This window comes from Aspergillus multicolor (genome assembly GCF_047715735.1).
Source record: "Aspergillus multicolor strain CBS 133.54 unplaced genomic scaffold BDW74scaffold_2, whole genome shotgun sequence".
Taxonomy (NCBI): Eukaryota; Fungi; Ascomycota; class Eurotiomycetes; order Eurotiales; family Aspergillaceae; genus Aspergillus; species Aspergillus multicolor.
In genome coordinates this window covers 98,413-113,096 of record NW_027395953.1, presented here as the reverse complement: position 1 = coordinate 113,096, position 14,684 = coordinate 98,413, and the positions used below count along the sequence as shown (strand labels likewise).

At 51.4% G+C, this 14,684-nt stretch overlaps 5 protein-coding genes across 5 annotated transcripts; 4 read left to right on the top strand and 1 right to left on the bottom strand.

The window, feature by feature from the left end:
- Positions 1-53: 53 nt before the first annotated feature.
- Positions 54-2,752, bottom strand: BDW74DRAFT_143433 (TFIIH/NER complex ATP-dependent 5'-3' DNA helicase subunit RAD3). Its single transcript, XM_073722871.1, has 4 exons — positions 2,702-2,752; positions 2,183-2,639; positions 2,015-2,131; positions 54-1,955 (listed from the first exon to the last, which is right to left on the bottom strand). Exons 1-4 carry the CDS (start codon positions 2,716-2,718, stop codon positions 171-173), a joined length of 2,376 nt encoding a protein of 791 aa, XP_073588357.1. The 5' UTR covers positions 2,719-2,752; the 3' UTR covers positions 54-170.
- Positions 2,753-2,909: 157 nt separating this feature from the next.
- Positions 2,910-8,412, top strand: BDW74DRAFT_186161 (ubiquitin-protein ligase RKR1). The gene is made up of 8 exons (XM_073731201.1): positions 2,910-3,343; positions 3,401-3,794; positions 3,848-5,573; positions 5,633-6,477; positions 6,529-6,951; positions 7,001-7,374; positions 7,425-7,724; positions 7,776-8,412. Exons 1-8 carry the CDS (start codon positions 3,044-3,046, stop codon positions 8,295-8,297), a joined length of 4,884 nt encoding a protein of 1,627 aa, XP_073588356.1. The 5' UTR covers positions 2,910-3,043; the 3' UTR covers positions 8,298-8,412.
- A 1-nt stretch (position 8,413) lies between these two features.
- On the top strand, positions 8,414-10,191 carry ppm1 (protein C-terminal leucine carboxyl O-methyltransferase ppm1). The gene is made up of 2 exons (XM_073732743.1): positions 8,414-8,875; positions 8,946-10,191. The coding sequence occupies exons 1-2, from the start codon at positions 8,623-8,625 to the stop codon at positions 9,845-9,847; spliced, it is 1,155 nt and encodes a 384-aa protein (XP_073588355.1). The 5' UTR covers positions 8,414-8,622; the 3' UTR covers positions 9,848-10,191.
- A 633-nt stretch (positions 10,192-10,824) lies between these two features.
- On the top strand, positions 10,825-12,355 carry BDW74DRAFT_173125 (SUN domain-containing protein; the record flags this gene model as incomplete). Its single annotated transcript, XM_073727726.1, has 3 exons — positions 10,825-11,136; positions 11,190-11,422; positions 11,473-12,355. The coding sequence occupies 3 exons, from the start codon at positions 10,825-10,827 to the stop codon at positions 12,353-12,355; spliced, it is 1,428 nt and encodes a 475-aa protein (XP_073588354.1).
- A 574-nt stretch (positions 12,356-12,929) lies between these two features.
- BDW74DRAFT_41962 (DUF292 domain protein) lies at positions 12,930-14,558 on the top strand. Its single transcript, XM_073732742.1, has 2 exons — positions 12,930-13,001; positions 13,171-14,558. Exons 1-2 carry the CDS (start codon positions 12,981-12,983, stop codon positions 14,377-14,379), a joined length of 1,230 nt encoding a protein of 409 aa, XP_073588353.1. The 5' UTR covers positions 12,930-12,980; the 3' UTR covers positions 14,380-14,558.
- The last annotated feature ends 126 nt before the right edge of the window (positions 14,559-14,684 follow it).

The window sequence follows — 14,684 nt, the reverse complement described above, 5'->3', positions numbered from 1 at the left end:
AGAATTCAAATTATGCTTGAACTAAGATAATGTATGTGACCCCAAGTTAAGTAACCAACACCGGACACCAGTGGTATCATGCAAGTCATTTCCAGCCTCTTTTTAAATGCAAGATTGTAGCACGTGCGACAGCAAAATTTTTTTCGAACCAAGAGCTTGGCTGCCAGAGCTTATTGCGCATCCAGCATCATGAGATCCTCATCGATCCCTTCGTCATACTCATCCCCCGCTCCATTGCGAGTACCATTTGTCCCGTTGCCATGAGCAAATCCTTCCCGCTGCACCCTTTCCTGCTCTTGCAGTTGCTTGGCGCGATGTCTCTCCAAGTCCGCGAGACTCCAAGTCGAAATACCTGCTTGATCCTTAGGCTTGAATGGCTGAGCCATAGTCCGCAGGAAATTCTTCGCCGTCGCTACAGCCATATCGACACTGAGATTTGTCTCACTCTCTAAAAGTGCCTGACTGATCCACTTTGGAAGCTGGTTCCGTTTCTTCTGAAATCGCCTATCGGCGAGGACCATGACTCCGTAGTCGTCTTTTCCTCGAAGAACACGGCCCAGACATTGGGCGGCATGTCGCATAGCATCGAAGGAAAGGAAGTCGTTCTCCCTGATACGATAGTTTTCTCGCAGGAATTCAAGACGGGCTTTGAGAATGCGCGACTCGGTGTACTGGAATGGAACGCCGATGCATAGCACGGCCCGCCCGTAATGGTGGTCGAAATCAATACCCTCGGAAACCTTGCCACGAGCGACACAAAACAGTAGGGCGCCTCTGCCGTTGCAGCATGCCGTTCGATAGGTTTCTAGGGCTAGTGACGATTCTTGGGCATCGGGTGTTTCAACGAGGATCAATTTATAGTTCCAGATTGAGTCAAGGATGCCCATGCCCTGCCACATACTGATGATCGACTCCATGTATAGGTAGGACGGGAAGAATACGACGACCCCGTCGGGAGTTATGCGGGAAAACTCCAGGACAATATTTCCATAGTTTCGTACGACACCTGGATCATTTCGGATCTGGAATGAAGACGAGATTTGTGCTTGGTCCGACCCGCGAGTAACGATCATGGGAAGGAAAGATCGACGGGCAAGAGTCATACTGTAAGATTCCTGCATAACAGTCTCAAACCCTAGCATTTTCGGGTACATCTCAAGCGGCGACAGGGTTCCCGATGTGATGACCACTGAGCTAAACCGATCAAATACAGGCTTGATGGCGATGGCGGCGTCCAAGCATGTAAAATGCAGGATTGGATTTGGAACTGTAGCGGCCTCGGACTCGAAAGGTTCCAAAATTAGAAGAAAACCTTTGTCGTAAGTCGAGACCAGTGTCGCGAACGTTGCCACCTCTTGGAGCGGCTGATAGTCTTCTATATTGATGAGCTCCAGTGTCCGAACGAGCGATGTCAAGCGTTCTGCGCAGAACCTTAGAGGCTTTCGCTCAATGAAAGTCAATTCCTTGACGTGATTCAAGAAGGACAAGGGCGTTTCTGAGATAGTATGAGTGACTTTCATCCGGGTCTTGAGGTATTCGATGAATCGCTTTAGAAAAGCAACAAAGTGCTCTGCCCGGCGTATATTGCCTGGAACGGCCTCCTTGAGCAAGTCGTCTGGGAGAACAGGATTTGAGATAAACTGATCTTCGTCTCTAGCTTGTTCGGCCTCCCGCAATCCTTCAACGAGCTTTGTATATTCGTTATTCAGCTTTTCTGCATCGGAGCTCTTTACGTCCTGAATTTTTCGCTCCAGGTTGTTTGCGCCTCGAGTGGCTTTCCGCAAAGAATCTTCCGAAATGTCGATGCTGAGCGACTCGATGCAAACGTTATCGATGTTATGTGCCTCGTCAAATACCACTATGCAGTCTTTCGAGAATTCCTTGGAGACTCTTTCGGCAATTTTTGGGTCTAGAAGGTAATGATAGGAGTATATGATAACGTTGCAATATGGCATCTGAAGAGGTGTTAGCGGACAAGCATATACCACGAGTTTCCACTTATGCGAGAGCTTACCATGCGCCGAGCAGAGAAATATGGGCACTGTTTATGCTGCTCTCCGTAATTCAGTAGACCATCGAGTGTGAAGACGCCGGGAGGCACGAGATTATGGGGCTCGAGAAGATCCAGATTCTGAATATGTTAGCCACGAGTTTTATATTGCCAGTATTTTCACATCCATACCTCATGATATACACACAGCTCTACGTCCTCCCCCTTCTCTTTCTTCTCCTTGACGAACCCAGCAGTCAAACTCCGACAGCGAGCGTCAACCACCGTACCGCTTTTTTCCCGTTTGACCGATGGGTGAAGACATAGGTTCTTTCGGCTAGTCAAACCCAAAGCCCGGAAGTCCTCAGTATATCCCAGCTGCTCAGAGCGAAATTTCATCAGCTCTCTCAGCTCCGCCAACGCCTTCTCGATCTCGGACATTGTTCGGGAACAGTAGATGAGCTTCCGGTGCTCTGGATAATGTTGCTGGTAGGCAACGATTAACGACAATAGCGTAACTGTCTTTCCAGTCCCCGAAGGCATCTCGAGGACGCAGTGACCCCCGGCGTCGAGGGTCTTCTTAAGATCGCACATGTAGGCATATTGTTCGGGGTATATACGAGGGTACGGAAAAAGGACGGGGAGATCACTATAGGGCAAGAAGGACTATTAGATGCTGTAGCTCCTTACGCGAAAGTATATAGCACTTACTCAATGAAAAATTTCATTGTGATGGGCGAGCCTGAAGCTGGAGAAATCGAAGCCCGTCAGAATGAGGCGCTCTTTTTTAGGCCGCGGACGAGAGACCAGACTGCGTTGATCGATAACACCAGATCACGTGCGTTCCGATAAGGTCTCGACAAAGCCGTCATAGCTGTCCAGCCGGCCTTGGAACAACAGTATAACCATTTGCTAGCTGGGATGACAGTGAGCTGAAAGGAACCATTTAGTTGAGTTCTATTTCCCGTTTTTTTCTTTGTTCCCCCATTTTTTGGCTCTTAAACTGGCCGAGCTTATCTTCTTTCCATCACCCCGCTACCCCACATTATTGCTATGAGCAAAAAGTTCAAATCTCAAGCGTCGAGCAGCCGTGCTGCTGCTGGCACCTTTGGAGGATTTGGGGGGTTCTCGTCGACTGTGTCGGGCGAGAGTAGAGAGCTATCTTCTCTCACGTACGTGGCTGAGCCGCCGGATCTGTCTCAAATATCAGACGCCCAACTGGCAATCGCTTTTAAGAACTTTGCCAAAAAAGACGATACGACAAGGACGAAAGCTATAGACGATATCAAGTCTTACGTTTCTAGTGTCGCAGCGAATGATGCTACCCTCGATGACGGATTCCTAGAGGCTTGGGTAAGTTTATTTATTTATTTCTGGACAACCTCTAAGACCGAGCCTAACCATGCGCAGATTAGAATATACCCCAGGGCATCAATAGATCTGTATCGCAGAGTGAGGCAGTCTGCGCATTCTACCCAAGGGTTGATCGCTAGCCTTGTGGGCAAGCGAGTCGCCCGTTTCCTACCTAAGGTAGTCGGAGCTTGGCTGGCTGGGGTTTACGACAATGATAAACCTGTTCATCAGTCCGCCTTAGAGTCCATAACGCGTGTTTTTTCTACTGATGAAAAGCGGAACGCTATCTGGAAGGTCTTCCAAAGCTCCATTCTTGACTTCGTCGATGATGTCATTCTTCAGCAGACTCCTCTCACCCTGAGCGATGAAAGGACAGTCAAGCCCGAAGATGCAGAGGCGAAGTATGCTCGTGTAGCGGGAACTGCGATTTTGTTGTTTAATCGTATCCTAGGTACGTGATCTCATATCACCTTGGCGAAATACACATTGCTGATATCGCACTAGGAAACACTACAAGAGAGGACCGTCAAAGTGACATTTCGAAGGTTGAATCCATACTTGGAAGCAAGTCACTATGGTCATTCTGTTACCATGGTGACCCTTTTGTTCGCCGCTCAATGTATACTCTGGTTCGGACTGTTGTCTCCGGAGAACCGGAAGAACTGGATTGGAGGCTAGTCAGCGCAGCTCTGATGGGAAAATCACTCCACATAACCCAACTTGGCTCCGCATCTGACTTATCAGAAGCTCTGCTGCATGTGACGTCTGCACGTCCTCAGATCTGGACTGATGATTACTCTGGGAAAACATCTTCTTCCAGGAGATTACTACAGTACATACGGAAAGGATCCCAGGGCAGCCCGGGACTTTTCTGGTCAAATATCTACCAGCTGCTGCAACTAGTTCCGATACAGACTCTAGCAAAGCTAGACCCTAACTTTCTTAGTGATGATAATATAGGATTGTCAAGTGCATCGGCTCTGATGGAGGCAATACACGAGGGCCTGAGCTCAAGAGAAGAGCCTGCACAGAACCGAACGCTAGGCTGGAAGATCTATGTGGAGACCGCCATGTGGCTTGCGCAAGGGCTATCAGACCCAGACACCATAAAACTTCTGCACGAAGAGCTTTCTCCGTTAATAGTGCAGTATGTGAAACCGGAACCCGAGGCATCTCGGTGGTCACTGCCTACACAGTCTTCTGAAACAATCTGTACCGAATATCTTACTGCTCTATTCTCCTTCGGTTACGAAAGCGCATTTAACGACCTATGGACAAAGTTGTCAGAAGACGTACTGGAAGCTGTCAGGCTCTCGTCACCTGAGCAATCGAAGGACTTCAAATCTTCTCAGGATGCAGTTTGTGCCCAGGCTGGACGTCTTTTCTCTTTAGAGACGTCTTTACTGTCACGCCTCGCTGACCAAGAACTTGAACCTAAAGCATTGCATACACTTGAGAGTTTGAACCTGAAGTTGCTGAATAACTGCTTGGAAGTACTGCGGTCCCGCAATGGCAAGCCTTATGGAGCAGCAGCGGTTGTGGAAGAGGTTGTTCGCAGAGTTCCGCAAATTGGGCAGCATTCTCAGGAACTCCTGGACTTTATCCAAAAAGATGCACCGGAGCTTCTCTTCTCTCACAGCGGTGACCATTTGATTTCGATCATTTTACTCTGCCGTACTTGGCCTGGCTTCTCTTCCAGTTTTGACGAGCTTGTTAAGCGGGTTGCGCAACTCGAGAATGTAATGACTAACGCAAGCGCTGTTCAGAAACTTCTTTCGTGTCTCGACTTAAATGAAGTTGACAAGGAGATTATCGGGCCACTCATTATCCGAGCGCTGGAACTGGCGTGTAATGGGAGCCAGTTGCATTGGTCTGTGGTTATTTCCGCTTTGCAGAATCCGACCAGTCAAGGAGAGCTAGAAGACTCAATATTCCTTTCCCTTCTTGATAATTTGTCTGTGGAAAACGAGACTGCGCACACGCTACAGGGGCTTGTGCATATTGTTTCTTCAGTTCCCAGTGCAGCTAAGAGATTCCAAACTGGAACACAGGGTTCAAAACTGACTGGAAAGTTGTTGTTCCTCACCGAATCTCCATCAGAGGATATTGCTAGCCTCGCACACTCGTTGATTGACCAGATGAAAAAGTCCGGTGTCGGGGAAACGAGCACCAAAGCAAGCCTTGAGATCTTGCAGGAGAACCTGGCTCATGTCAATGAGGAATCGCTATCGTGAGTGGCCCCTGTCAGTATTATCTCCTTTCTTTACCTATGGACTAACGTGTGGCTAGCATTGAATCATTGCTAGATATCTGCGAGGAATTGCTACGTAGTTCGAAACCTGAGAGCATTAGTCAATTGGCCAGAGAAGTCCTTCCATCCCGGCAGACATGGGAGGAAGCATTGGAACCCTTTCTTGATTTGCCGCCACGGTTGTCAACCGCCATCACAAGTCCCCTTTCAGGTGTTGTGCACTTGGTGAATCGGGAGTTGCCAGAATCGTTCACCAAGCGCTACGAGGATATCAAGCGTGATTCAAGCCAATGCTCGGCTGCCTTTAGACTAACTCATTTTACTGTTCGGGTGATGTCCTTGTTCAATTTTACGAAGCATCTTGACTTGCAAAGCTTCCAGGTCTTGTTCTCTAACTTGCCTCTGGCGGTGCAGCTTATTGAAGATGACCTCGACATTGAAAGGTATAATCACATTGCAGGAACGCTAACTCACGAACTGCGCGAGGAATACCGGGACATTGTCAACGAGGCACGGAAAATCATTAGCAGCTGGTGCTCATTGACTGAGTACGTCATTTCGACGGAGCAGACCGTTACATCTGCACTTATTCATGTTTGGAAAACAAAGCTCGAGGACCTGGATGATACTTCCCCGGCAGCTTATCGTGTTGGAGAAGCCTTTGCAAAACTCATGGAGGGCATGGAACCGTCGGATATGGGTTACTCCTCCGAGGCGATTGGCCAGTTATGCAAAGAACTTCGTACAGCCAATGCTATTCGCGCCGCTAGCTGGATTGCCGTCCTACGGAGGCCTATACTATCTAACCCTGCTGGTATCCGAATCTGCAATGAATTCCTGGCGGACTCCACCGGCCTGAAAGTTGAAGATGAGTCGGCGAACGGTTAGTATTTTCAATATGAGTTTGCTGAATTTTTACTGACAGCACAAATAGGTCTCCGAAAGCTCGCCCTACTGAATCTACTTCTTTCCGACGAAGAAGAGGCCAGTCCCATGGAGTCTATGCCTACGCAACGACTGATATTCTTTGTGAAGCACATGATACAATGCCTACAGTCGGAGCAGATATCTCTGAGTTGCAAAGCAGAGATATTCAAAGCTCTTACTCTAGGACTTCCTCGGGTCAAGGAGATGTACGGCCCGCATTGGGAAGATTGCCTAGAGATTCTGCGCTTAACATGGCAAGCAATTAGCGGAGGGGACGGCGCTTTGGCCGTTCTAAACTCGTCCTTCAAACTCTTCAGTTGTCTGGAGTCAATAGTGAAGGATGATGAGAGCAACGATGACGTGAAAGATGCCTGGGCTGACAGAAAGACGGCACTATTCAACGGCTTGACATCAACTCTCTGGAAATTTGGTTAGTCTTCTGCTCATACCTTTAAAAACCAGATACTGACTTGATCCAGACTCTTCGACCACCTTTAACCTGCCACGAGATCTCACTGTCGACCGACTATGCCGCTTGATCAAGACCATGCCTCTTGAAAATGTTGAGGATGTCAGCAAGGTTTATCCCCTGCTGACAGTGCATAGCCTCGTCGTCCAACACGCCGCATATACCCTTCTTCACCGATATATCCCACGCGCACAGGAGCAAGTGTCCCTTGATGTAGCCTTGTCGAAAACGGAGGTCAAACTCCCCTATGAGTTAATATCCCTCCTACTCGGAGCGCCAACTATGGACTCAATATCCCTGTCGTATGGTGACGACAAGACATGGGCCGACTTACGATCCTACCTTCTTAGCTGGAAACTGGTCTTTGATCACTTTGTGAACGCTGTATGCTTCCTTTCTGTTGACCGAAGCGCTCATACTGACCGAACTTCTAGTCGTTTACCCTACAAGAGCAGTATGCTTCCAACATTAGGGAGCACGATGTATTGCCCTCGCTATTAGAGTTCTTGTTCGATTTCCTTCAGAAGGGGCACGGACAGCTTATAGATGTGTCAAAGCTCGACATTCGCTCCTTTGATCTAGACCAATCTGAAAGCTATGAGAAGGAGATACAGTGGCTGCTTGTTCACTTGTACTTTTTGTGCTTGAGACATCTTGCCAACTTGACCAAAGCCTGGTGGATTGACGCGGGGAGGCGCATTAAGGGCCCGCTGGAAACCTGGACTGAGAAATCGGTAAGTCCTACACAATATTCATTAGAAAAAATCGTACTGACACTGTCACAGATTTCACCACTGGTCATTAGTGATGCCCTAGAGAGAGTAACTCAATGGATGTCCACGCAGGACCAGGGCGAAGAGCGTGCGCTCAATGTCAAGGTCTCCTCGAAAACAGCGGAGATAATCGCAAGCATCACCGTCGACGAGGAATCACCTCCCGTTTCAATCTCAATCAACCTACCTGCTGCTTACCCTCTAAACCCTGCGCTGGTTTTCGGTCGAAGTCGGGTTCTGGTAGACGAGGCAAAGTGGAAGAGCTGGCTCCTCATTATCCAAGGAGTGATCATGTTCGCCAATGGCAACCTGGAGGATGGACTGCTCGCATTCCGCCGGAACGTCCAAGGCGCACTGAAGGGCCAGAGCGAGTGTGCTATTTGCTACTCGGTCATCTCGACGGACATGCAGACCCCGAACAAGCGCTGCGCGACGTGCAAAAACGCCTTTCATTCGGTGTGTCTTTACCGCTGGTTCAAGAGCAGTAACCAGAGCACTTGCCCTCTGTGCCGGAACCAGTTCACGTTTGCTTGATGGGTGCGCGCCCACTACTGTATATAGTTCGAGGGTAGGGATTTTTGGTGACGTCGCTGTAGTATTATCTACCCCGGGATAGATTTGAGTACAATTTATCTATGATAGATCCAAAACAAGCACCAAAATTTTACTACTAGGTTATACAAGAACCGTTATAAATTACATGCTATAGGATCCTAATGCATGCAATAATAATAAAGCCCCGTGCCGTTTCATTCAACCCCGCCCATCTGCAGTGTGCCAGCAACCGACCGACCGACCGACCGAGTGCCGCTCTACAGCTCCCCACCACGCCCCGACCAAGCTTCATCATGACCCCGCCATGTCAGCACCCCAAATCCCAAACCTCAACACCCTCCGCCGAGGCGGCAGTCGCGGACGATTCCGAGGTCGCGGTGGTCACGACGGCTCTGCCTCCAGCTTAGGACACAAAGATCGAGTCGTGCAGGGCACAGACAATGACGCCAGCGTCTCCCGGCTGAGCGCAGTGGGACTGGGATACCTCGAAGATCCGTTCGCGAGGGCATTAACGCCGATGGGACAGGAGACGAGACGACTGCCTATCATTAATCGAGGTGAGTGCTTGCATTTTTGTTCCATGAAGTGATGGCCTAGACAATAAACTGATTGAGGGCTTGTCAATAGGGACGTACGTGCGCACGAAGGCGATCGATCAACTTGTCGCGAGATTCGTTGGACTAACGGCGGACTCGGACCCGGCGTGGAAAACAAAGAAAAAACAGATCATTTCGCTGGGCGCGGGGTCTGATACGAGGGCTTTCAGGCTGTTATCGTTGCGCCCGGCGCTGGAAGTGGTCTACCATGAGCTCGATTTTGCGGTCAACACTACTGCGAAGATCAAGGCTATTCGGGGGACGCCGCTGCTGCAGCGAGTGCTAGGACAACCGGAGGATGTTAAAATATCGGATGCAGGCGATGAATTGCACACTGCCGCCTACCGTATTCATGCGGTTGATTTACGGACCCTCGCGCAGAGGGTTGAAAGCGACGCGCGGGATGCACGGGATCCGGGACATCGCCTGCACGAGGTTGTGGACACGAAACTTCCTACGTTGGTACTCTCCGAATGCTGCTTGATATATCTTTCTCCAAGCGACGCTGCCGGCGTGGTGCGGTACTTCACGGATACTCTGTTCCCCGCGTCAGATGAGAGCGAGGCGCTGGCGCTAATTCTATACGAGCCAATCCGGCCCGACGACGCATTTGGGCGAACAATGGTCGCAAACCTTGCGACTCGCGGAATCCAGCTCCAAACGCTCCATCAATATGCTTCGCTGGGGGCGCAGCGGCAACGGTTTCGCGAACATGGCTTTGATGGGGGCCAGGCAGCGGCGGATGTGGATTTCCTGTGGGAGCGGTGGGTGGCGGAGGAGGAGAAGGAGCGGGTGGCGGGTTTAGAGATGTTGGACGAGATGGAGGAGTGGAAGTTGTTGGCACAACATTATTGTGTCGCTTGGGGATGGCGCGAAGGCAGCACTCGGTTCAACGGCTGGAGAGAGCTGGAGCAGCAGCCCGCGGAGGAGTGATTTAATATTGCGCTCGGCAGAGGCGTTTGGCGAAGGCCCTGAACGGACCACGGAGCACAGCCGGATCTGCTCCGCCATGCTCGGCCTAGCAGCGACTATTGATACAGGTCCGCTAGCGTTCCAACATCGTCATCTCCAACTCGGGGCAGCATTTGGACAATCCGTCTTGAAAATCAGAGTAAGGCTGACCATGTGGCCCCTTTTCAGAGTTTGAATGTCGCGTTGTGGTAGGCGAAGTGACGATCTGCCCGGTCTAGACTTTGTGACAGGACGGCTACTTGCTCAGTGTATATGTGCAGTCAGAATCGCAATTATGGCGACAACGGTGCTCGCGATGTATGGCCAAGGCCGGAATGTAGATGAAATGGTTGCTCAAAGGTCGTATTTTGGTGAGATTATTGGCCTGCGGCGGTTTTGTTTGACAGAGGAGCGCGCTTGGAGCAATCCTGCCGTGTGATCTTGTGTGGCGCTGATTGGTGTCGACGATGGAGTCAATTTAACGATATCCACGAACCGTCGGGGACTGCAGAGCGCCTGATTGGCCTGCCCCTGAACCGGCGCAAATAGCCTCGAAGGACTAAGCCCAAAGTCACAATATTGTGCAATGCGCAGGGCCCTGGTGGACCCTTTTCTGTCAGCCGTCTGCGATTCCAAGAGAACCGGTTCTGCACCGGACAGGGTCGCACTCGCAACAGGATAGGACCAGAGGGCCCTCGGGGTTCTTGTCCTTTTGGAAGCTCGTATCCCCGGCTGTTCCTTTCTCTCTCTTCCTTTCCCTTCCCACCCCCGAGTCGCTCATTATCACTTATCAGGGTCCTGACCATAGTCTTTCGTTATCCCCCTATTCGGCTTCCCGCGAGGCCTGTTCTCTTCTCTCTCTTCTTTTCTTTTTCGGTGGATTTGCTTCCATCAGTTCCGGTCGCGCATTTCCCTCCTTTTCACGAACAGCAAGCACTGCAGGCCCAATTCTCTTCAATATGAGACTCGTCTACGCTTCCGCTTTTCTCGCCGTCGCCGCCGCTGTCGAAGCCGCCCAGCACAACCACGGCCATTCGCACAACCACATCCACGGGAAGAAGGATGTCCATGCGAAGAGAGGCTCCTCGTGTGCGTTCCCTAGCGATGCTGGCCTGGTTGCCGTCACACCTGGTGAAAAGAACGCCGGATGGGCCATGAGCCCTGACCAGTCGTGTGAGCCGGGCAACTACTGCCCGTATGCTTGTCCCTCCGGCCAGGTGTCGATGCAATGGGACCCGGATGCGACGTCGTACTCCTACCCGATGTCAATGGTGAGTTGCCTTGTCAGGTCGAACTCTTGGCGTCGCATATTGACTGTATATAGAACGGTGGTCTGTACTGCAATGATGACGGCGAGATCGAGAAGCCTTTCCCCGACGAGCCGTACTGCAAGGATGGCACTGGTGCCGTGGAGGCCGTCAACAAGTGCGGCGATGTCGTTTCGATCTGTCAGACCGTCTTGCCGGGTAACGAGGCCATGCTGATTCCCACCTTGGTTGAGAGTGTGTCCACTCTTGCCGTGCCGGATCTCAGCTACTGGTGTGAGACCGCTGCGCAGTAAGTAATAAGCACTTCATGTCACTGTTCGATACTAACCGGGTACCCAGCTTCTACATCAACCCACCTGGAAAGAGCCCCGAAACCGCCTGTGTCTGGGGTACTTCGTCTAACCCATGGGGTAACTGGGCTGCGTACGTTGCAGGCGCCAACACCGACGGCGACGGGAACACCTTTGTCAAGATCGGATGGAACCCTATTTACCTGGAATCTGCCACCCCTTTCCGGACTACGCGGCCTGAATTTGGTGTCGAGATTGAGTGCGAGGGCGGCGGTTGCAACGGTCTCCCCTGCAAGATCGACCCGGCCGAGAACGACGTCAACGAGGTAACCGGCTCTTCATCTGACGGTGCCGGTGGCGCCAGCTTCTGCGTGGTTACCGTTCCCAAGGGCGAGAAGGCCAAGCTTGTTGTCTTTGACAGCTCGAGCGGCAGCGGCAGCAATGATGACGATGACGAAGATAATGAGGAGGAAGAGGAGGAAACCACCACCTCTTCTACTGCTACTTCTACGTCTACTAGCACCAGCACCAGCACCAGCACCAGCACCAGCACCAGCACCAGCACTTCAACCTCGACATCGACCTCGACTTCTACGTCCACATCTTCTAGCACCTCGTCGACCACGACCACAACGACCACGACTACCGAAAGCACCGAAAGCACGACTAATTCCAAGACTCACTCTTCCACCGAGTCCATCACCCCGAGCTCCAGCCACAATACCCCATCAGGCTCTAGCAGCGCCGGCTGGCCCGACTACACCTACAAGCCGCATGTGCTTGTTGAGACCGGCGACGGCGACGAGTTCGCCTCGTCGACCAGCGAAGCTGAAGAGGAATCCCCCAGCCCGACGTCGGGCGCTCAACAGACCAGCCAGAATGCGATGATGGCTTTGTTTGCCGTTGTTGCGATGGCTGCATTTACCTTCTAGCCGATCACTCGGCATGGGCACGTATATACCTCGAAACGTATATAATGCCTACAACAACTACATACCTGGGACATATATCCGGTCCGACCTTCCCTTCTTGATACCATTTCCACACCCCTTTCACTTCACTTCTTGGATACCTCTTATACCTTTACCTGATATTGATTTTACTTCTTGGGATACCTCTTATGATTAACGTTCTTGTACATTGATTGGATGATGATTTACTACCTTACCTATTTTACCCAGGTATTTACGGCGGGCGCTTCATTAGCTCAGTCTGACTGGTCATACTCATACTCAGTTCTATTCATATCCGAGCATACTTTACTTACATTGTCCATAAAGCGAAAATGTATAAATATCGCCTACTACATTAATCTTAACTTCTATTCATAACAAATGTACATATTATATATCAGGTTATCATTGGCTGTCAGTCGCCTATTCGTACGAGCCCTAGTCTATACCTCGTGGAATGTATGCCTGACTGCCAAGGCATCAGCAATCGTTGAGCCGCGGTATCTTATCTATCTGCCTGCCTAATGATCCAACTATCCCCATCTCCCCAACCCGTCTCTCCATCTATACCAGCAACACCTTTTATGCTGCATAATCACCCAAAATGCCGCCTACACCGCAAACAGTAAGCCTTATCTTGCCCAACTACCATAACGATACCCCCCTTCCTCCCCGTCCTCCCCTCACCACACTCCCAACGAACAAACAAACCCCGCACCAACCCCCTCCTCATAAAACACCAAACTCCTACACCACCCCAACAACTTCACAGCTAACCAAAACCCACTGCACAGGCAAAACTAACCTCAACCCTCCACCTCCTAATTCCGCGCCTCCGCCTCCTCCAAAAGAAATCCACCGCGTCCTCCGTCGTGCAGCGCCGCGAGCTCGCGACCCTCCTCGAAAACCACCGCGATGCCTCCGCGCGCATCCGCGTCGAGAACGTCATCGCGACGGATATCGCTGTCGAGGTTATGGAGATGGTCGAGCTGTATTGCGAGCTGCTGCTTGCGCGCGCGGGGGTTCTTGATCAGTTGGCGTTTGGGGAGGCGGGACAACGGGCGAGGAGTCGGGTTAGGGAGGAGGTTGTGCGCTCGGGAACTGGGAATTGGCATGGGCATGCGAAGGGATTACCCGGGAGCGGGCTAGAAGGGGGAGAGAAAAAGGTTTCGGGAGGTGGGTTCTTCGGGTTCTTTGGGGGTGGCTCGAAGGCGCAGACGGTACCAGCACCAGCACCAGCACCAGCGACGCAAGCGGCGCAGGATAAAGATACATCACTAGAAACACCGACCGGCTCCGAGGAGTCCGCGACCGCAACAGAAGCATACTACCTCGACGCCGCGCTCGACGAAGCCTCCGTGGCAATCTTCTACGGGTGGTCTCGCTTCCCCACTGAAGTGCGCGAGCTCACGATGCTGCGCTCCCTCCTCACAGACCGCTACGGGAAGGACTTCATGACGCTCGCATCGGAGAATAAACTCGCGGGTGTGAAAGTCCCCGAGCGACTCGTTAAAGGACTGCGTGTCCGCCCGCCGAGCGCGGAGTTGGTCGAGAGCTATCTGAAGGAGATTGCGCGGGCGTATAAGGTCTCCTGGGGTGAGGAAGAAGACGACGATATCACGGCAGACATCCCAGTTCACGACGACGGCGGAGCTGATGATTTCGGCGGCGGGACCGGCGGCGACATGCCCAATTTCGAAGACGAGCATGAGCATGAACGAGTAGGCCAAATTGTCCGGCGAGCTTCGGAAACAGCGGAATTGACGCGCGCTACGCCGCCACGGGGATTCAATGCGCATTCGAGTCCTGTGAGCGTTGCGCCGCCGGGTCCGAGATCTGATAATCCGAATCCAAGGGTCAAGGTGCCGGATGCCAAGGGTCAAGAGGCAGCGAGCCCAAGCCCGAGTCCCAGTAAACCGCGCGCGAAAGCTGGGGGCGGGGATAAGAGTGGGATTCCGGATGTGGATGAGTTGTCGAGGAGGTTTGCGGCGTTGAAGAGGTAGATTACCATCCATTTTATCATGTCCATTCCGACCCCGGAGTTATGCTGCTGTATACTTTTGCATGGCGAGCTAATATTTGCTTTGTTATGGTCTGACGAGTCATGGCAATCTATGTATGTCTATATGTATTATGTATCATTCCTGATCTAACCGCCTCTATTTTCTCGTGCACCCATGACATAACCAAACAACTGGGCCAAAATGAGGTATAAAACAGAAGAAACCAATGCAAGGAACGCAACAAGACACCGAGAATGCACCCATCGTGCCCACCAAATAAAGTACAATAAATACCCAAAATGCAA